We start from the raw sequence: 22649 nt of genomic DNA on the forward strand, positions 1-22649 counted from the left end.
GTCTGGACAGATTTTCTCTGAATGAAAGAGCATGAATGTACCCAATGCTTCCTCCCAATACATACTGATTCCTGTACTCCATATATGAAGATTGACAATGATATCTATGACAGCAAGACTAGCTACCCAGCCTGAATTTTTATACTAAAAAGTGATGACTTAAAGTTATAGATTTGCTTTTCTTATTCTCACATGTTGCTATGATGCACATACATGCCAGAAATATGCCTTTGGAGTTGATTTCAGTGTTCTCAGTGCATTATTTTCAATATCCTTGATGTCAAATCTTTGCTCTAAGTGGAACCCAGCTGGGAGCATTAAATTTATTCAGAGTGTCAGTGGAAATAGGCATAGTGCTTAAGAGAAGTCCCATAATTCAGACTTTTGTTTCTACATGTTAAAGACTTCAAAGTCCTAGAATATCAGGTACAGGACAACCTCTGGCCAGGTCAAGGAGGTATCAAAGGAACAATAGATTTCCTTCCTTCCTTCCTTCCTTCCTTCCTTCCTTCCTTCCTTCCTTCCTTCCTCCCTTCTTTTCTTCCCTGGTGATAACACTTCCATTCTTTAACTTGGGCATTATTTTTTTACCCTCTCACTCTGCCACATTCCTGATACAATCTAACTGTAAATCCAGATGATATTTTCAAACATCCAGCATCAGAGGGCCTCTTACTACCTTAAGTGAAACAAAGTTATCACTGCCCTAAGTGAAAACAATTGCCTATCAGCCCTTCTTCCTGTGTCTACTCTTGCCCTCCACTGGTCTGCTCTCATCAGCCAGAGGAAATGCTACGAGTGTCCTCTAGCAATGACCAGATCAGGTCTTTCCTCTGCCTTTCATTATCTCCACAGTCATCTGTGTGAATCAGAGCCTTCACAATGACCTACAGGACCCTATGGGAATCTCCCATGTTTAACTAACTTTTATGGGTCTTCCTACCAATGTTTTGTGAGATAGTTTTCAACACTGCACATTTCATTTTGATTGAAAATTCTCTTTTGTAATTTATTATATTTGAAAAGAAGCCTTTCTTCAGTTTAGTGTGTGATTCCTCTAATAATTTTTCTTATTTTACACCCTTATACAGGGACTAAACACTTAGTGGCTAATTTATTTTGTCTACACGAATGGTTAGATGCAAACATATTTTTAATCTTTGTCCAATATTTGCCATAAGTTCACAAATACTGGTTTCAATATCTTATAAAAGGTGTACATAGCTGGAACACAATTTTTAGTAACTAAGTTCTAAATATTCTGTTATACTGCTCTAATAAAAACATACAAATGTTTGTTTTTAACAGGTGGTTCTAGTAGGAATATTTTTTTCCACACTTCAACGTTTGGATGTCTATGTGAACAATTCCTTGGTCTGTCCTAAAAATACAGTATGGAATGACCAAAAGAAACACTGTGAACTTGAAAGGCATCTGAACACAGGTATTTCTTCAGGACAGTGTGCAGGGTATTTATATCTTGGTTACTTGTAAACATTCTTTCCAATACTTCTTTATGACTGTATTTCCTTAGAAACTGGTGACTAAAGAAGGAAGTATGTTTTTATCCCCATTCAACATAAACTAAGCTGTGGTCATTTATGAAGTGCTTTGAAAGGTCACTGCTCGTGGAACTCTTTACCCCCCTGTCTGTGAGGATAAGAGATTCTGTAATGAACGTGTTTATTACTACCTGACAACGTTTTCCTTCTATGTGTATGGAGCTTAACTGTTCTTGTTCTCAAAAGAGATTTGCTTGGAAATTTTACATTCCTCTTGCTTTATTTCTGCTCTCTAGAAGTCAATGTCTGAATTGATTCTAGATATCAGAAGTATTATCAAGAAAACTAGAACAATATCAACATTATTAGTTAAATATGACATAATGGACTTGATTTAAATGTAATAAATTAAAAGGTCACATTTATCTACATAGTGGTATTTATAAGTCAAGAATTATCCCTGTCCGTTTAATGAACAAAATGAGTTGGATTAGGGTTAGGAATAGGGTTAGGGATTAGGATTAGGTTAGGATTAGGGTATTTTACTCAACAACATTCTAATATTGTTGACAGCCAATACTGTGCTCCATGAGTGAACTTAGATCATTTATCTCTGTGCTCTGTGAGCTTGGCCCGCCACTGCAGAAACTTTAATGGCAAAATAGAAGCTAGACCTGGAAGGATTGAGTATGTGGTCAATATTCTTCGCCATTTCTTAAAATGTCTTTTTTTAACTACTAATAAAATAGCCAGAATTTCCAGACATTCTCACATGTCTGATACCGGGCTCTGGTGCTATACATGGAAATCACTGTTACTTATCAGAAGTAACAAGCGTTTGGGTAATGTGGGGAGATGATGCCACTTGCCCAGGCTTCTGCTTTAGTCTCCTCAGACCCCTGTAACGAATCCCATGAACTTAAACTGCCCACATTATTTTTCTTTTACTAAACAGCACTATTTATTTATTTTTTTCCTTTTTCTTTCTTTCATTTGTTTTGTTGTTGCTGTTTTGTTTTGAGACAGGGTTTCTCTGTGTAGCTCTGGCTGTCTGGGAATTTGCTCTGTAGATTAGATTGTTGTTGAACTCAGAGATCTGCCAGCCTCTGTCTCCCAAGTACTGGGATTAAAGACATGAGGTACCATGCTGGAGTTTTTTTCTCACAATTCTAGTCAATAATCAGATTCTGACGAGAATGTTTTCCTGAACTGCAGAGGTTTCTTGCTGTGTTTTCACTCTGTGAGAGAGCCAGTTCTTTGGCCTCTTTCCCTTAAAGGCTCTAATTCCATAATGAAGTCTTCACTCTCACTCTTACATAAGCATAATTTCCTCCAAAGAGCTCCACTTGCAAATACCTTCAAACAGAGAATTAAGGCTCCAACACAGGAGTCTCGGGAGGATGTAATTCAGTTCATAGCAGTCTCAAAGCCAGAACAGACAAGCAAGGACTTGAAACTATTGCCTAGTTCTTGAACGAGTGCCCTCGATAATTATCGTGCATTGCCTCTTTATAACCTAACCTTCTAAATACAAATGATGGCATCTACTTTCTGCTCAGTGTTCATGCAGAGTTAACTCTTTTAAAGCAACATATGTGTTAGGAAGCAGAATCATTCCAAGTGAGGAAAATAAAAACTATTACAATCAGCAGAATTTAATATAGGAGACCAAAGGCTAGAAAACAATAGCACAGATGCTTTTTCAAAGATTAACAAGGCTGTGAATATGTGGTATCAGAAAGGGCCTCACAAACCATCACTTCTCCAGCCAGAAATGACAATTGCAAGTTAACCATTGTTTTAGCATGAACTCTTTAAAGATTTAGCACATTGAATGCAAAATGTCCTTGAGTCACAAGCCTCTCTACATTTGAAGCTTACCTGAAATGCTCTGTTATCTTAATCTCTATGTCCTTCACTGTTGCAATAATATGAAAAAGGTAACTGAGACGGATGGCACGGCATCATTAACAGGAGAATGAAATCACGTCCACTTTGCAACACAAATGCACTCTTTAGATTCACACAGTGAAGTACACTCAGGTGCTGTATGATTTATTCTACCACTATGATACATGTCAACCTTTGGGGCTTTAAATTGGAGATTTGTTACTTCTTAATTATGTTGATATTGTCACACACGCACGCGCACACACACACACACACACACACACACACACACACACGCACACACACGCACACGGAAATATATAATGCTCTCAGTTTCACAAAAATCCAATTTCCAAGTAGAATTTGTCTGATAAATCATAGATTTTACAAGCTAGCATGTAATCCCATTTCATTGGCTTAAGATTCCTCTGAGATGTTTTAATGGATCCTTCATTTTTATTACATGCCTCTGTCCTCAGTAAAAATAGAAATATTAAATTATAAATGCTCTTTAAAGAATTGGCATCTAGCACTGCATAAATTAGACGCTATTAAATTTATACTTTTAAATTATCATATTCCTTCACTAACGGCTTTAAAACTTAGAATGTATAAATAGTATTCTATGAGTACAGAATAAGTTCCTAGACTTACAATTAATTTGCTTTCTCATTTATATTGTGACTATAGCTATTTTTTAGAAATAAAAGGCTATGGTGGCATTATTTAAAAGACTATAACTTTGCAAGTTAGTTTTATAAGTGTTTTGTTTTTAATATGTATGCTTTGTTATGAAAGTTATAAAATTGAGCTTTCTGAAGTTCGAACAAATATTAACCACTGCGTAGCCTTTATACTAATAGAAATATATTTAAATGTGTTATTTTGGCTCTTCTTCCTTTGTAGAACAATTTCTTCCTAACTTGGGTTCCACTGTCCCTGGTGAAAACTACTTTGATAGAACCTACCAGATGCTGTACCTTTTGTTGAAAGGAACTACACCTGTAGAGGTCCACACTGCTACTGTCATCTATGTATCTTTCCAACTGCCAGCTATGACAGCTGATGAGTTTTTCAGCTCAAACAATCTGGTTAGAAATCTTGCCTTGTTCCTAAAAATACCGAGTGACAAAATCCGTGTCAGCAGAATAATAGGAGCAAGTCTGCGAAGGAAGAGATCCACAGGACGCATAATGGAATTTGAGATTGGGGCTGCTCCTACTTGGTTCTTAAGCAATTCTACCACAGGTATGGGTATCAGACTTTGGGATAAAGAAATGTCATTATTAAGTCTAAAGTCACAAATAAACCGACCATGGTCTGGTTATCTAGGACTCAGGAAAGCCTACTAGCCCTATATCTGGACCCTTAAGGGCCTAGAAACCATTTTACTTCCCTACTTCTGTAATAATAACTTGCAGAAGGACTTGACTTAATAGGAAGTGACCTCATAGTTTATTGATAAAGGGTGGAAATAGGTTAAAATAGTCAATTAAAAGAGAGAGCTGTCAATGGAACTCTGCTGCTTAAACACAGGCTTATGCTGCTGCAATGACTTCTACAATGTTATCTGCCTAGAGTCATGGGTGACTTCCCTTCTTCAGCTTCTTTCAGCATAGTTCAGTCAGGGCTACAGTCTCAGCGTGACTTTCTGAGTTCCATTTACCTGCGGATTTAATCTAGGAATTGCAGTAGGCCCATTGTACAGAGATAGATTATTCACCCTCTTGTAGCAATACCAGAGAAACTCTGATAAATAGAAGATATAGGTCTGAGATCACGGAACATAGGGACATAAGGAAAAGCAGGCTCATGTCTTTTCAAAGCACAGACTAAGGTAGAGTCATATGTCTCAATGAAAGCCCTTCAACATGTCCTGGAATGGATGGATCACAGAAAGGTTCAGAGAAGCAGAAAGAAAGATGCCCACATAGTTGAACAGCTTTCACATGATGTCAGGGTATCCAGGATGCACACATAGTTAAATACTACTTACCCAGTGTCAGGCACATTGCAAAGAGATAGCATAAGCATGGGCAGAGTCCTCCAGTCAAGAATAAGACGCTTTTGTGTCAAGGCCTTCAGTGTTGAGATGGCAGACAGCAGAAATGGAGAAACCCACTAGCAGTCCAACAGAGGTTGCACCTGCCATGGTGCTGAGAACCAGTAAGCATAAAGGGACAGAGGACATGGACGATGCACCTTGGTATGTCTACCATAGACCATGGTAGCACTCCCAATAGGATACCTTCTTGGAGAAGATGTCTGGAAAGAGATAGGGGGCAGAGAGGAATCTGTAAGACCCAGCTTTTATCCCAGAGTTTAAGTCAAATAAGCAAGCTTTCAAACTGACCTGAGAATTCTGAGTGTGGGTTCCAATGTGTTATGCAGGCTCATTGGCCAACGTTGCTGAACACGCTAAGCTTTCTAGTTTATCCTTAATGGAAGAAACTCAGTGATTTCTTCTGGAAGGCATGGCTGAGGATGTGGAAGGTGTTGGCTTTTTTTTTTTTTAAGTTGCGGTATCTTAAAAACATCATGGCCACAGAGGTTTCTAAAAATCCACACTGACTGCAATGTGTAGAATGATGTAGAAAGAGGCAGGCCAGTTTGGAGTCTATTTTCATAACCACTAATTTTGGTTAGGATCTTGACAGTAAGGACCAGGAGAGTTGAAAATTTTAGAGAGTTGAAATGATTAAATATGATATTGTAGAAAAGTGGAGGATAAATCAAGAAAAAGCACCAGACTCTGTCAAAAGGAATATGGAGGTACCAGTTCATAAAGTAGCAATATGTCAGGGGTGCAGTGGGTCTAAGAGGAAACTCCAGGCCTACCATGAAAGGAAGAGAGAATAGAAAGTGCACGCAGTCTGAAAAGCAACCTTCGAAATTGCCAGATGTCCCAAGAAGGTAATGGGGTTGTTAGGAACCTGACAACCTTAGCAAGTTATTAACGCTAATGCTGGGGTGGAGTTCTAAAAATATGCTATCCTGAAAAGGTAGCATGTAGTGACAGAAAAGGCTGATGATACTTCTCTTCAAAAAAGAGTGACATAGGGAAGTATAAACCAAAAGACATAGAGAATCACGTACTTTCAGTCAGTCAGTGTGTGTGTGCGTGCGTGCGTGTGTGCCTACCTTGTTTGTTCCTACCTTAAATTCTCTCTTAGAACATTCTCTTGAGTCCTTTATTTCTCCCCAGTTTATTAATATCACTATCTTATTATTTTGGGGTATTAAAGTCTTAGTTGTCTATGTGATGAAGAACACAGACAATATTGAAGTTAAAACTTTCCCATGTTCTCATAATTCTATGTTCTTTTAATCCAAATGACCTAATGCCTTCTTCTCCACAGGTCAAATGCAATTGTCTGAGCTCCAGGAAATCACTGGCTGTCTTGGACAAGCTGTCATCTTAGGAAAAATTAGTACTATCCTTGGATTCAATATTTCTTCCATGTCGATTACAAGTCCCATCCCCCAACCAACTGATTCTGGCTGGATTAAGGTAAGAACACACAAGAGATATTTTATCTCTTTTAATGGAAAGATACTGTTCAAATTTGGTTTTATCCTGGAATATCTTGTTTTCTCCATCTATGGTGATTGAAAGGTATTGCTGGGTATTGTAGTCTGGGTTGACATCTGTAGTCTATTAAAGTCTGCAAGACATCTGCCCAAACCCCTCTGGCTTTTAGATTCTCTGTTGAGAACTCAGGTATAATTCCAATAGGTCTGCCTTTTTATGCCAGTTGGCATATTTCCCTTGAAGCTTTTAATACTATTTCTTTGCTCTGCACATTTAGTGCTTTGATTATTATGTGGTAGAAGGATTTTCTTTTCTTATCTGGTTCAATCTCAGTCTTTTGGTGTTTTGTAAACTTTTTGTAATGTTTATAGGCTTTTTTTTTTTTTTTTTTTTTTTTGGTTAGGGAATTTTCCTTCTGCAGTTTTGTTGAGGATGTTTTCTGGGCCTCTGGACTGGAACTCTTCTCCTTCTTCTATTCCTATTATATTAGGTTTTGCCTTTTTCAGTGTCCCAAATTTCCTGGATGTTTTGGGTCATGAACTTTTTAGATTTTCCAGTTTCTTTGACTGATGTATTGATTTCTCCTAGCGTATTTTCTACACCTGAGATGTTCTCTTCCATCTCTTATATTCTGGTGATGATGCTTGTGTCTGTAGTTCTTTTCCTAGGTTTTCCATCTCCAGGATTGTCTCAGTTTGTGGTTTTTTTTTTTTTCTTTTTAAGAATTGCTTCTTTTTCCATTTTCAGTTCTTGGACAGTCGTATTTACTTCTTTCACCAGTTTGTATAATCCTGTATTTCTTTAAGGGGCTTATTCATTTCCCCTTTAAAAGCCTCTATCATCATTGTAAGATTGGATTTAAGGTTATCTGTGTTAGGATATCCTGGGCTTGTTCTAGCAGGATGGCTAGGCTCCAGTGGCACCATATTGCCCTGGCTTGTGTTGACTGTATTCTTATGATGTCCTCTAGCCATCTAGGTTTCCCTGGTGTTGGCTGGCTGATCCTGATGCCAGCAGGATTCCTTGGGAAATCAGGGAGAGCAGTGGATCAGAGAATGCTGGCAGCACACAACTTACCTTTGCTGGCTGTACCCCAGTGCAAACCAACTGTCAAAGCATTGGTGGGAGAGGGTTACAAACTGGTTGTGCCTGGGTCCTCCACAGGCCTCCCTGGGGAAGCAGGATACTTTTGGGGGTCTCACAGGCTCCTCAAAAATGGCAGGATGAGCCCAGAGCCAGACAATGGAGGTCAGGGAACCACACATGTGCAACTCACCCCTGTTATGCTATTTTATCTCATTTTAAATGGTGTTTGGGGTTTTTTGTTTGTTTGGTCTTTTAAGAATTAAAATCCTCTTTGTATTTCACAACAGAAATTTCTATGGGATAACTAAAATGGTGATAAGGTAGTTTAAGAAATAAAACAATTGAGAGCTTGGATATGGCTCAATGAGACAGAGTTCTTTCAGTGCAAGCATGTTTCTTAGTTAGGGGTTTTATCGCTGTGATAAAACACCACGACCAAAAAAACCTTGAGGGTAGGAGAATATGTTATTTCAGCATACAGTTGTAGCTGTCATGAAGGGGAGTTAGGTCAGGAACTCTAGGTAGAAACCTGGAGACAGGAACTGAAACAGAAGCTACAGAGGAATGGTGTTTACTAGCTTGCTCTTCCAGGCATTCTCAGCATGCTTCCTTATACAGTTCAAGGCTACTCTCCACAGTGGGTGGGGTCCTCCCGTGTCAATCACTAATCAAGAAGATTCTTAACAGACATTCTTATGGGCCCACAGTATGGTGGCATTTTCCCAACTGAAAATCCCTCTTCCCAAATGACTCTAGCTTGTATCAAGTTGACATAAAACTAATGAATACACATGAAGACCTAAATTTGGTTCCCTGTCATCTACAGTTAAAGCTGGGTGTGGGCATGGGTTGGGGATTTAGCTCAGTGGTAGAGCGCTTGCCTAGGAAGCGCAAGGCCCTGGGTTCAGTCCCCAGCTCCGAAAAAAAGAACCAAAAAAAAAAAAAAAAAAAAAAAAAAAGCTGGGTGTGGTCATGCATGCCTGTAACCTAGATCTGGAGTAGGTGAGAGGACAGGAAGGATATTATGGCTTGCTGACCAGGCTTCAAAACAGTACGCGCGCGCGCGCGCGCACACACACACACACACACACACACACACACACACACACTCACAGTGGGGGTGGCCATTGATCTCTTGCCTTCTAAAATTTAGTTTTCACATGGATTTTGCATTGAATTATTTTTAACGATGTGGCAACTTTGATCTGAAGGAAATTCTGCAGTAATGGTAACGTTACATGTTGAATCTACTGTTTTAAATAACGTGTATACTGCACTTAGCCTGCTGAGTTTGCTGTGAAGTGCAGTTGGTCCTGGAAAGACCCCTTCCTTCCTCTGTCCGTGCTAGGTGACTGCCCAGCCAGTTGAAAGGTCTGCATTTCCTGTTCATTACCTGGCCCTTGTGTCTTCACTCTCAGTGGTTGCTCAGCCAGTGGCAACACAACCAGGACAGCCATTTTCTCAGCAGCCCTCAGTAAAGGCAGTGGATCCTGAGGTGAGTTGTAGCTCTCATTCTCCTTGAGTGGAAGGGCTTTGGCAATTCAATCTGGCAGCTTGAATACGAATGTTGAACTAATGCCTGTGGATAGCCTCTTCTATTTACCGTTTCCCAGATGTTTCTTTAAAATGGATGTGCTTTCCTGTTCATATTCAAGACCTCTTTCTCTGAGGTTAGGGCCTTGTGTAGTTTAAATTTGTAATAGACATTTACAAGTAGTTTTATCTTTTTTGAAGAGCTAGGACAGAATCTTTGTTATAATTCTCCACCGTTATTTTTTCTTGAGGGCAACTGTGTATCAGTTGGAATTACGTCACTTACTTTGAAGGCTATCCTAAAAGACTCCAATAATAACCAAGTTGGTGGCCTTAGTGGAAATACAACAATTCCATTTATCACCTGTTGGGCCAACTATACAGACCTCACTCCTCACAGAACAGGTAAATGAACCATTTTAGATCCTCATATATCTCTACAGTGAAGAGATAGGCATTTTCTTTGAGTAGACATAATAATTAAATTCTTTAGTCAATGAATTGTAAAACTCAGAATGCTATAGTTTGCCTTTTCTGAATATAGTTTCCCTTATAAAATACATTTAATATATGAAAATAAATTAAAATAGTGGTAGGAGAAATTTATTTGTTTGTTTATTTTACCAAAGACAAGTCTGTTGTTTAGTTTTGTTACTAAAACTCTTATAATTCCATTTTTATAAATATTAATTGGCAAATATAGGTGCATTAAATGTTGGTCTTTCTTTTTTTTCCCATTAATTTGTTTATTTATTCCCTTTATATTCCAATCATAGCATTCCTCCCTCTTCTCCTCCCAGTCCCACCCTCCAAGGCCTCTTTCTCCATTCCCCCCTCTCCTTCTCCTCAGAGAATACCATCCCCTCTATCCTGGTACCAAACTGATTTGACACATTAAGTTGAATCAGGACTAAACAAATTCTCTTCATTGAAACCATACAAGGGACCCTAGCCAAAGGCAGGCAACAGAGTCCAAGTCAAAGACAGCTCCACCTCCAACTGTTAGGAAACTCACATTAAGACCAAGCTTCCATCACTGTGGGCCCTCATGGGTCTAAGTTAGTTGGTTCCATTAGGGCTTCTTTTGGTGTCCTTGACCCCTGTGGCTCAAAATGTGCAAGGATAAAGATGGAGCAGAGATTGAGGGAATGGCCAACCAATGAACCAATGACTGGCCCAACTCAATGTCCATAGGAGATAGCCAGCCCTTGACACTATTAATGAAACTCTGCTATGCTTGCAGACTGAAATCTAGCCAGAGAGGCTTGATCCGGCTGCTTGTGGAAGCAGATGCTATGAAATTTAAACATAATTTGAGATCATATATAAAAAAGACATCACGATTTATATTCTCTTGTCTGTTATTGCTCCATATTTTCTCACTAAATGTGTTATATTTAATAACAAAAATTAATATGTGCCCTTTTCATTTAAGAAAAAGTGTAATTGTGGTACTTTAATAAATTATGCAAGAACTAAGAATTGAACTGGAAGTTGGCTCTAGACTTTCTACAAGATAAGGAAAAAGGAGAAAATATGTATACATATTACTTTGAGTTCCATAAACCAGTTGTTGTTTCCTGTTGCTACAATAAACACCACTACCAAAGGCAACAGAGAGGAGGAAAAGGTTTTTTGGGTGTTTTTATTTCTTACATGACCAGATAATAACGCATCACAAAATCTAGGCAAAAGCTCAGGAATTTGGCACAAACGCCATGGAGGACAACTTCTCTTACTTATTCTTGGCTCTGTTTGCTCTAGTAGTTTTTTGCACATCCTGGCTAGGCATCCCAGGCCTGTGGTTAGAGGCAGACTTAACTTCTGAGGACTTCTTAATTCCTCTTTGTACTCAAACTATACCACTTGACTCTATTTACAAAAATACTTTATTAGAAATTAGTCACAATTTTGAAGCCAATAAAAACTAAGTGTCAACTGATTGAGAACAGAGAAGTCAACCACTACAATGTTTTTCACCCACAGGAAAAAATTATAAAATTGAGTTTGTCCTGGATAATAGTGTTCGTGTGGAATCTAGACCCTTCAGCCTGTCAGCACAGACTGTCCCTGGTGGCAGTGGCAGCAGCAGCAGCAGTGGTCACAGCAAAGCGTCCTCTGTGGGGACACCTGTCCAGACACTGGCTATCGTTATAGGGTGTCTTGTAGGAAGACTATTGCTCTTAGAAGTATTTATGGCTACAGTTTTCATTTTGAAGACAACCATAGGTAAGTGCAGTTGCAGTTCATTTCACATGTAACTTTATGTCTCCAGGTTCACAGGGAACAAAGAGCAAGTGTTTCCTAAGCAAAAGCTCTTTGGACAGCAGTTGGTCTGGCATCATTGGAGGTGCTAAGGAAAGTACAAGTTCAATGGCAGACAAGATGATAATTCTATGAAAATGATAGTGCCATTATGTGTTGGAATACAAGAATGTGGGGTAGAAAGATGCAGGTAATCTCAGAACTCTTCAAATGTTGCAAAGGGCTGAGGAAGCTTGAAATGGCTTATGCAACTAACTAGTTAACTAAGAAATCCAGAAGTGGTCTAGTTTCTGCCACAGAGGAGTCAAGGACTCAGGCGATCTTTCTCCCACTCTTGGCTCTGTTCTACTTAGTGGTAACTTCACTGTGACTGGTTCTTCTTCCTAATCTTTGTGGCAAAGGTCCTGACACCCCTGTATTTATGCTACACAATCCAGCAGCCAATGCAATACACAGACACCCTCCTCAACAGAGCCTGCAGCCCTCACTGAGCTGGACTGAGACACATACTTATCTGTGAATCAGTAACTGTGGCTGTGGGGCTCTAATTGGCTTGGCTTGAGTAACATAAAGGTATGACTTGCTGAAAATGATGCTAGAGTCAGATGTGACAGGTAGACAGATTGTGATTTGGAAGAGATTAAAAGAAAGGGAAGTCTTTCTGATCTAGAGTGATTCTAAATGGTGTTGAATGTCACTCATGTGTAGCGTGTGAAGCCTGGGAGTGCTGCATAAAATATCTACAATTTATTGTAGATAAAATTAGAAGGAAAATTAGGACAAAGAGAGATGTGGGTGTAGGAAAAGGTCTATTTTCAACTAAATGTATTCAGCACTGAGTCCTCGTATTCCCTACTTTCTCACTTCCCCATGCCCACCTCTTCTCAGTTAATGGTAGCATGCTTCCCTCACCCCTCTGGTTCATATTTAGACTTCATCTTTTTCCCTTGAACCCTACATCCATCATGAGTTGTTCGCCACCTTCATCAGATCTGTTTGTGTTTTTGTGTTTCAAGTTTCCTTGCTGTATTCTCCTCTCTTCATTCACTGTATTTGTTTCTAAAACCTTTTCTCATGATCTTGTTCACTTTTACCCTCTAGCATATGGTGATAATGGTCTTGGGCTGCAGACCCAGAACAAGCAGCTGAGATGCCTATTTAACATCTCAAAGCAGACCTGGTCCCCAGGTTCTCCCAGCTTCCCTTCCTGTGACAGTGCACAGATCACATACCCAACCTTCTACTCTAAACTTTCCAACCCAAAGGCTGGTCTCCCTCTCCCTCAGAGACACGTTCCTAAATAATCCAGACATTTTCATCTCTCTCTTTCTCTCTGGATTTCTCTCTCAGTGCCTACACGACTCTGTCTCCTTGTCTGCCTGGCCTCTTCGCATGACCTCCGGTGAAGTCATTGAATCCACCTGAGAGTTGCTAGGAAATAGATCTACCTTTTCACTCACAACTCAGCCTGAACTGGCTTATTTTGTTGGTAGATAAAACCTGTTAAATAATGAGTGCCATGCCTCACTACATACAAAATGCAATCAAGACCAAAGATTCAGATATACTTTTAAAGACTGGCTTCATATTATTCTTAAGTCCAAGGCTGACGATTATATAGCTAAGTGCCAGCCTTTTTAGCATGTGTAAGGCCTCGAGTTCAACCTCAGTACCTGAAATAAGAAATGCAGAAACAAATTCATTCAACTACAAATACTATTTCAAGTCTTCCTACCTCTTTCAGCATTCTCTAGGTTTGGCTCAAAATCTGCTTCCTCCAGTCAACTTCCTTTCTCCTTCCCCATTCTGTGTAGCATTTTTCCCAATTCCTTGATTTATTCATTCATATAATTACCAGAGGTTGTCATGTGCTTGCACTGAGTTTACATTCAAAATATATTTTTCATTAAACTGTAAGCAGCTAGAAGAGGGGATACTTTATGTAGTATGGGAAAATGCATTTGAATTGATATTAACTCTTCTTTGAAGAGTAAGCCCTCAGCTCTGACTTAGAATGGTAATATTAATTAGTCAGGAGCTTAAAGGGTTGGCAGATATTAATCAGTTTAATGTAAAAGATAAAACTTCTGATGGGAGCAGATGAAGAGGAAGCATCACATAAGGAACACTAATATAAATGAAGAAAAACTGAGGTGGGCATAATTTAGACTACTGAATAAACTAAATAAAACTTTCAAGACTGGATTTTTAAACCAGGTGTAAAGGAAGCCAGGATGAGCAGTTACTGTGAAGCTGCTTCTAGGAGCAACAACAGCAAGGAAAGGCTGAAATCAACTGCTGGGGCATGGGGAGAATCACTGACTGGATTACCTGCTATTGAGAGAGCACTATTGTCTTCTCACAGCTGAGTACATATTCCAAGAAAGGGAGAAGAAAATGGGGCTTGAAGCTGAGGGACCATAGGTGTGTCTAGATAAACAACAGGAAAGTTGCCCAAGTCAGCTTTATGTCTGATGTTGTATCAATAGACTTTTAATACAAGGACAGATTTTTTTTTCAAAAATTTTTAATAGTAAAACAAATACAATTTATAAGAGCATTGCTTAAGTGCATTTTGTGATTGGTAATTAAGTGGCTTGATTTTGAATTATCTTTCAAAGTCATTCTGAACTGTCCCTCACAATTTTTGATATTTTGCTAATTAAAAATATTTTCTTTTCAAATCATTAGTTTATATAGTTATTGAGTCTTTTCCTTGACTGTTTTTTAAATTGTATCAATGGCTTCCACTTTGCTATTAAATAAACATAATTCACATAGAAATTCAGTTCCCATAATTTACTGAAACATTAGTTTTTTTATGACTTTTTATTGTGATTGTGATTGAATACTTTACTTTTAAGAGAATCATCACATTCTCCTAAAATAATATTGCCAACACCTACAAAGACCATAAGAAACTGTATATGTATCACAGCTCCATATGCATTTCCACCAAGAATATATTATTGATTTTAATGAAAAATTTGTAAATTTTGAAATGATTGAATATGTTACTTTTGTATATGTTACTTTTACCTTGTTAGCCAACGCATAAAATATTTTAAAGGTTAAAATTTAATGACACGTATTTTAACATACACCATATGTCATTACTTCTTTTTAAAAAAAAATTTCTGATTGTCATTTTTTTTTCCAGAAAGCAACTGAAGTGCCTTCCTGAAGAACGGGCTGAAAGCAAAACTGGATCGATGCTCATGCATCCACTACTTGGCTGCACAACAAGAAAAAGCCTACACAATTTTCAAGGAAATATTGCTAAAGTATTTTTGTAATATTTGACATATAAACATTACATTTAGTCAAAAAGTTCAGGTTTCTACAAAATAAAAAACGTTTTTTTGTCGATTCCTTATACTTTCATTAAAAATTACAGGAGTCTCAGATTTGGCAGCAGATACTCCAGCTCCAGGGCCCATCAAAGCAGAGACTCCTTTAAGGAGTTGGGACAACCAGGCTTCTTAACTGACGCTAAAGCCTTTAATCCTAGTGTTGAGGAGTCAGAGGCAGAATATCACAGTTGACTCCAAGATACACTGGGCTATCCAATGAGACTGTCTCATAAACAAAAGGAACAAACAAAAAGCAATCAAAATAATAACCTTTTCTGCTGTTCTGTGTACATCAGGAAGTTCTGGTTTCCAACAGGGTAAGTCACTGAACTTAACAGAAGTCTTGGTGGAAGACTGTTCTAGATCTTCATCTGAATTCCTGGTTTCAGATCTGCAGGTATTCTAGGAATTCCAGAAGGAAGAGGAGTCTTCTTGGGGTTGCTACAATGAGTTATCTGAACATGTCTAAATTTAGTTTCAGCTTAGCCTCTTTCCTGTTCGAAAAGGTCTCTACTGAGAGTGTGCTCTGACTCTAGAGATGAACTGAACAATCACAACACAACCTTATTTTCTAAGGTGGTAAATTTGAGGATGCAGAAAGCCACCAATTAATAAAGTTACCCAAAAGCTCTCATAATGCTGAAAGGCAAATTTTACCCAAGAAATCTTAAAGGGAATCATTAACTTGGTACAATGTACAATGATGGCATGGTAGCCATATATCTGGCTAACTTTCTGGAAAGATCCTATTTGGGTCAATGGATAGAATTCTAGAAGACCCAAGCATTTGTCTCCTGTGTACCATCCCCTGCATACCATCTCCTCTGACCCATCTCCCAATGTACTCATCCTCTCATCATTATTAGACATCCTTGGAAGTGAAAGAGAAAAGAGACAAGGCTAGAGAAGGAGGTATCCTTCTGCCAGTGTACCTGAGGACATTTTTTGTTCTGTTAGTTGTTCTGTTAGTTTTGTACCTTTAACCACGTATAGAAACATAAAATCTAACTAAGAAAACGTTAGTTCAAAGGGAGATCACACAAATGTGTAACATATTTCAATGTAAGTAGCCTAAAAGCAGAAAGATTAAAGGAAGATTTTTTTTCAAGAGCAGATCTTTTAAGATGGCTGCACTTAGAAGTCTCATTTCTAAACAGAAGGGTTAAGGCAATCAGCTTCTAATTCCAAGCCAAGAGAAAAGGACATGCATTTGGCTCATAGAAAACAGTATGTGTTTCTGAAGTTCAGTGTATGCAATCGAAAAGGATGTGGACCAAAAATGGCTATAGCAGGTTTTGGTACGGAAGGTCAGAATTTACTCAGTACAGCATCTTCTAGATGCACATGGATTCACTGTGAATTCTCTCTCTCTCAACCATAAGAGCCCAGGTCCAGATGGGTTCAGTGCAGAATTCTATCAGACCTTCATAGAAGACCTCATACCAATACTGTCCAAACTATTCCACAACATTGAAACAGACGGAGCACTACCAAATTCCTTCTATGAAACCACAATTACTCTTATACCTAAAGCACACAATGACCCAACAAAGAAAGAGAACTTCAGACCAATTTCCCTTATGAATATTGACGCAAAAATACTCAATAAAATTCTGGCAAACCGAATCCAAGAACCATCAAAACAGTCATCCATCATGATCAAGTAGACTTCATCCCAGGGATGCAGGGATGGTTTAATATACAGAAAACCATCAACGTGATCCATTATATAAACAAACTGAAAGAACAAAACCACATGATCATTTCATTAGATGCTGAGAAAGCATTTGACAAAATTCAATACCCCTTCATGATAAAAGTACTGGAAAGATCAGGAATCCAAGGCCCATATCTAAACACAGTAAAAGCCATATACAGCAAACCAGTCGCTAACATTAAACAAAGTGGAGAGAAACTTGAAGCAATCCCACTAAAATCAGTGACTAGACAAGGCTGCCCACTCTCTCCCTACTTATTCAACATAGTACTCAAAGTCGTAGCCAGAGCAATCAGACAGCAAAAGGAGGTCAAAGGGATACAAGTTGGAAGGGAAGAAATCAAAATATCACTATTTGCAGATGATATGATAGTGTATTTAAGCAACCCCAAAAGTTACACCTTAGAACTACTAAACCTGATAAACAACTTCAGCAAAGTGTCGGGGTATAAAATTAACTCAAACAAATCAGTAGCCTTTCTCTACTCAAAAGACAAACAGGATGAGAAAGAAATTAAGGAAATGACACCCTTCACAATAGTCCCAAATAATATAAAATATCTTGGTGTGACTTTAACTAAGCAAGTGAAAGATCTGTATGACAAGAACTTCAAATCTCTGTAGAAAGAAATTGAGGAAGATCTCAGAAGACAGAAAGATCTTCCATGCTCATGGATTGGCAGGATTAATATAGTAAAGATGCCCATTTTGCCAAAAGCAATCTACAGATTCAATGTAATCCCATCAAAATTCCTAGTCAATTCTTTATAGAGATAGAAAGAGCAATTTGCAAATTCATTTGGAATAACAAAAAACCCAGAATAGTGAAAACTATACTCAACAATAAAAGAACTTCTGGGGGAACCACCATCCCTGACTTCAAGCAGTATTACAGAGCAATAGTCATAAAAAACTGTATGGTATTGGTACAGAGACAGGCAGGTAGATCAGTGGAACAGAATTGAAGACCCAGAAATGAACTCACACATCTATAGCCTCTTGATCTTTGACAAAGGAACTAAAACCATCCAATGGAAAAAAGAGAGCATTTTCAACAAATGGTGCTGGTTCAACTGGACGTCAGCATGTAGAAGAATGCAAATATATTCATTCTTATCACCATGTACAAAGCTTAAGTCCAAGTGGATCAAGGACCTCCACATCAAACCAGATACACTCAAACTGATAGAAGAAAAAGTGGGGAAAAGTCTCGAATACATGGGCACTGGGGAAAATTTCCTGAACAAAACACCAATGTCTCATGCTCTAAGATCAAGAAACAACAAATGGGATCTCATAAAACTGCAAAGCTTTTGTAAAGCAAAAGACACTGTCATTAGGACAAAACAGCAACCATCAGTGAAAAAATCTTTACCAATCCTACATCTGATACAGGGCTAATACCCAAAATATACAAAGAACTCAAGAAGTTAGACTCCAGAGAGCCAAATCACCCTATTAAAAATGGGCTACAGAGCTAAACAAAATATTCTCAGCTGAGGATTATCGAATGGCCAAAAAGCACCTAAGGAAATGTTCAACATCCTTAGTCATCAAGGAAATGCAAATCAAAACAACCCTGAGATTCCACCTCACACCAGTCAGAATGGCTAAGATAAAATCCTCAAGTGACAGCAGATGCTGTCAAGGATGTGGAGAAAGAGGAACAGTCCTCCATTGTTGGTGGGATTGCAAGCTGGTACAACCACTCTGGAAATCAGTCTGGAGGTTCCTCAGAAAATTGGACATTACACTACCTGAGGACCCAGCTATACCTCTCTTGGGCATATACTCAAAAGATGTTCCAACATACAACATAGGCACAAACTCCACTCTGTTCATAGCCTTACTTATAATAGCCAGAAGCTGGAAAGAACCCAGATGCCCTTCAACAGAGGAATGGATTAAAAAAATGTGGTACATCTACACAATGGAGTACTACTCAGTTATCAAAAACAATGACTTCATGAAATTCATAGGCAAATGAATGAACTAGAAAATATCATCCTGAGTGAGGTTACTCAATCACAGAAAAACACACTTGGTATGTACTCATTGATAAGTGAATATTAGCCAAAAAGCCCAAATTACCCAAGATGCAATCTATAGACCACAGGAAGCTCAAGAAGAAGGATTACCAAAATGAAGATGCTCCCATTCCTTCTTAAAAGGGGGAAAATATTCATAGGAGGGGATATAGAAGCAAAGTTTAGAGCAGTGATTCAAGGAATGGCCATTCAGAGCATGACACACATGTGGCCCATATATATATATACCAAAACTAACTAGATAAAATTGATGAAGCTAAAAAATAATGCATGCTAAAAGGGACCAGATATAGATCTCTCCTGAGAGATACATCCAGAGCATGTCCAATACAGAGGTCAATGCTAGCAGCAAATTACTGAACTGAGAATAGGACCCCCTTAGGGGGAATTAGAGGAAGTATTGAAAGAGTTGAAGGAGCTTGCAATGCCATAAAAACAACAATGTCAACCAACCAGATCTTCCAGGGACTAAATCACTACCGAAAGACTGTACATGGACTGACCCAGGGCTTCAACTGCATATGTAGCAGAGAATAGCCTTGTTGGGGCACCAGTGGAAGGGAAAGCCTTTGGTCTTGTCAAGGTTAGACCCCCAGTGCAGGGGAATATGGAGGAGGGCAATAAGGGAGAGGTATATTCCCCAGTGCAGGGGAATATCCGTATGGGGGAGGGGAAAGGGAGGGAATGGGGGTTTATGGACAGAAAACCAGGAAGGATAATAACCTTTGAAATGTAAATAAAGAAATATATAATAAAAATGGAAACAAAGAGATAGAGATAGAGAGAGAGAGAGAGAGAGAGAGAGAGAGAGAGAGAGAGAGAAAAGAAGGATGGACGGAGGGCTTTGCTCAGTTTGCTTTCTCTATTTCTATAAAGTCCAGGATCTTGAGCATGGAGAGTGGGCCTGCCTACGGTTAAGATGAGTTCCCAGGCCTAGTGAGATGGCTAAGTAGGTAATGCCCAGGGTTCAATCTTTAGGACCTATGTGGTAAAAGAAAAGAATCTGCTCTTACAAGTTTGTCCTCTGATCTCCATAGTTTCAAGTAGCCTACATACACCTACATACATGCACACACACAAATGCATGCATACAAACACACACACACACACTCACTCATGCAATTCAAATAAATAAATTTTTGTTTTTTAAAGGTGGGTCTCCTCACATTAATTATTATAATCAATATTATCTCCCCAACAGGCTTGCACCAAGGCTGAGGGAACTTAGATAACCATGCACAGGTTTGCTAAAAGAACTGCCTCCTAGATCATTCTAGAGTTGGAGAAATTGAAAATTAACAATAACTACCTTGCCTCTCCTTTGTTATTATTTTTAGGTTTGCTTTGGGAGAGGATTGTCATATGAAACCCAATGACTGGCCTCAAACTCAAGATTCCCACTACCCTATTTCCAAAACTTGCTGGGATTATAGAAATATACCACCATGCTGAGTATCTCCTTTTTATCCTCCATAATATCATCTAAAATATATTAACTAATTATAACAATGAAATGGAGACTGACCGTATGCTTATTAAATGCCATGCCCAATGCTGAGTGACTCTTACACCCCTAAGTTATCAGTAACCCTAAGTTTTTAAATAAAATGTGTTTCTATCAAATTACTGATCAAGATGGATTTTTAGCTTATTATCTCTATATTTTTAACAAAGGATTTAACTTTTATTTATTCTAAGTCTCTTTACTTATAAAAAGTGCAAAGTGTCCATGCATTATTTGAGGACTGATGAAATCACACGTCTTCCATAAATAGACACCACCAGACTATGGGCTTTCAGTAAATGGCAGCCCATCCCTTTCTTTCTTTTCTACAATTGTTGCTCATATCAGGCAAATCCTGGGTTCAATAAACCATTAGGCTTCATGTTACACTGGTACATGCCTGACATAGAAGAGACACCATGTGAGCAATAATTATTAGAAGGGGCGCTCACCAAAGTAGAATAAAGACTAGTTGTTGTGTTTTTTTAAAAAAGAAAAAGAAGCCAGGTAAATGTTTGATAGAAGAAAGATATGGTGAAGGACTGGGGGTGGGGGAGGTGTCTCTTCAGATCGGTGCTGAGGCATCCCTTCCTCCTGAGGTACCAGACACAAGATGAGTATAGTATAGAAAAGAGTTTATTTAGGGCATAGGGAGGGGAGTTGAGGGGATGGTAGAGACAGAGAAAAGGAGAGAGAGAGAGAGAGAGAGAGAGAGAGAGAGAGAGAGAGGCAGAGAGAGAGAGACACAGAGAGAGAGACACAGAGAGAGAGAGGCAGAGAGAGAGACAGAGAGAGAGGCAGAGAGAGAGAGACACAGAGAGAGAGAGACAGAGAGAGACACACACACACACACACAGAGAGAGAGAGAGAGAGAGAGAGAGAGAGAGAGAGAGAGAGAGAGAGAGAGAGAGGCATAGAGGCCAACCATGAATTTGTGGAGAGAGGGAAAGGGGAATTGGGAGAGAAGGGACTGAGGGGGAAGAGGGAAAGAGAGCAAGAGAATAAGAGAGCGAGGAGGGGGCAGCCCCTTTTATAGTTAGACATACCTGGCTGTTGCCAGGTAACATGAGGCAGAGACTACAAGAAATGCTAGCACTAGTCCTCATCTTTTTTATAGTGAAGCCTTTCTAAGTCCTTTGTAATAAATTATAGAAACAGAAATAATTTTGAAGCTTATTCCAAGAACTCCCCTTAAGACATAACTATTATGCATCTCTTTGACCTTCATTCTGCTTTATTTTTGCTAATGAATGGTGCCAGCTACATTTTAAATAAGTAGGACAAGGGTCAGTTATCACAGAAAACCCAAATCAAAGTATATGGTTGCCTTATATTGTGAATAATACATTCTTTTAAATGGTTTTTATTTATTTATTCTTTGAGAATTTTATACGTGGATACAATGTATTTTGGTCATACACAATTCTTTTCTTCATAATTCCTAGACTCCCTCAATGTCCCTTTTCCAACTTCATGTTTGTTTTTTCTTCTCCTCTTCTCTCCTCCACCTCCTGCCCTTCCTGCTCCTCCTCCTCCTGCCCTTCCTGCTCCTCATCATCATCATCCTTCTCTCCCTCCTCCTCCTCCTGCCCTTCCTGCTCCTCCTCCTCCTCCTTCTCTTCTTCCTCCTCCTCCTGCCCTTCCTGCTCCTCATCATCATCATCCTTCTCTTCCTCCTCCTCCTCCTTTTTCTTCTTTGTGAGAAAACTCAGCTAATTAAGTTGGAAGCCTACCATGGACTTGATAGCTTTCTGGGACTTGACACATAATGGCAGGGCTTCTCCTGTGACCTTGTCTGAGGAATTCTAAGCCCTCATACATGCCTCCACTGAGGAGTGTCACATAACCTCCGTTAGATTACAGGATCAATTTTCTTTCTCCTGATAAAACCTGTTGAACCAGCATGGGAGATTCCTGAAATGCTTCCTCATGCTAATGAGGCATTTTGGTGCCCTTAGTCCTCAGTCAGTGACCTTATCCCATCCTGGATGTTCCTACTGTTGTGTTTTATAAAACGATAAAGAGAGAAGGAATATGTTTTGGTGGATGTGTGGTAAGGTATGGGGGAAAGGGGTGCCTCTGCAGGCCCATGCTGAGGCATGTCTTCCCCTGAGAGACCAGCCATGCATGAAGTATAGAATAGAGTTTATTCAGTGCATGGGGAGCAAAGTTGAGAGGGTAATAGTAGAGGCAGAGAAAGGCAGAGAGAGAGAGAGAGA

At 39.0% G+C, this 22649-nt stretch overlaps 1 protein-coding gene across 2 annotated transcripts in view; it reads left to right on the forward strand.

Annotated features, from left to right (window-relative positions):
- Pkhd1l1 (PKHD1 like 1) overlaps positions 1 to 15177 on the forward strand; it is a 175994-nt gene extending 160817 nt beyond the window's left edge. Inside the window, exons 72-78 of one of the 2 annotated variants that reach the window (XM_087557314.1) lie at positions 1309 to 1444; positions 4299 to 4640; positions 6752 to 6903; positions 9359 to 9505; positions 9795 to 9948; positions 11530 to 11772; positions 14969 to 15177. In XM_087557314.1, coding sequence (XP_087413440.1) covers positions 1309 to 1444; positions 4299 to 4640; positions 6752 to 6903; positions 9359 to 9505; positions 9795 to 9948; positions 11530 to 11772; positions 14969 to 14979 — 1185 coding nt within the window. In that variant the 3' untranslated portion in view covers positions 14980 to 15177. 2 annotated transcript variants of the gene reach the window in all.
- Positions 15178 to 22649: the final 7472 nt, after the last annotated feature.

Source organism: Rattus norvegicus, chromosome 7 (genome assembly GCF_021556685.1).
Source record: "Rattus norvegicus strain SHRSP/BbbUtx chromosome 7, alternate assembly SHRSP_T2T, whole genome shotgun sequence".
NCBI lineage: Eukaryota > Metazoa > Chordata > Mammalia > Rodentia > Muridae > Rattus > Rattus norvegicus.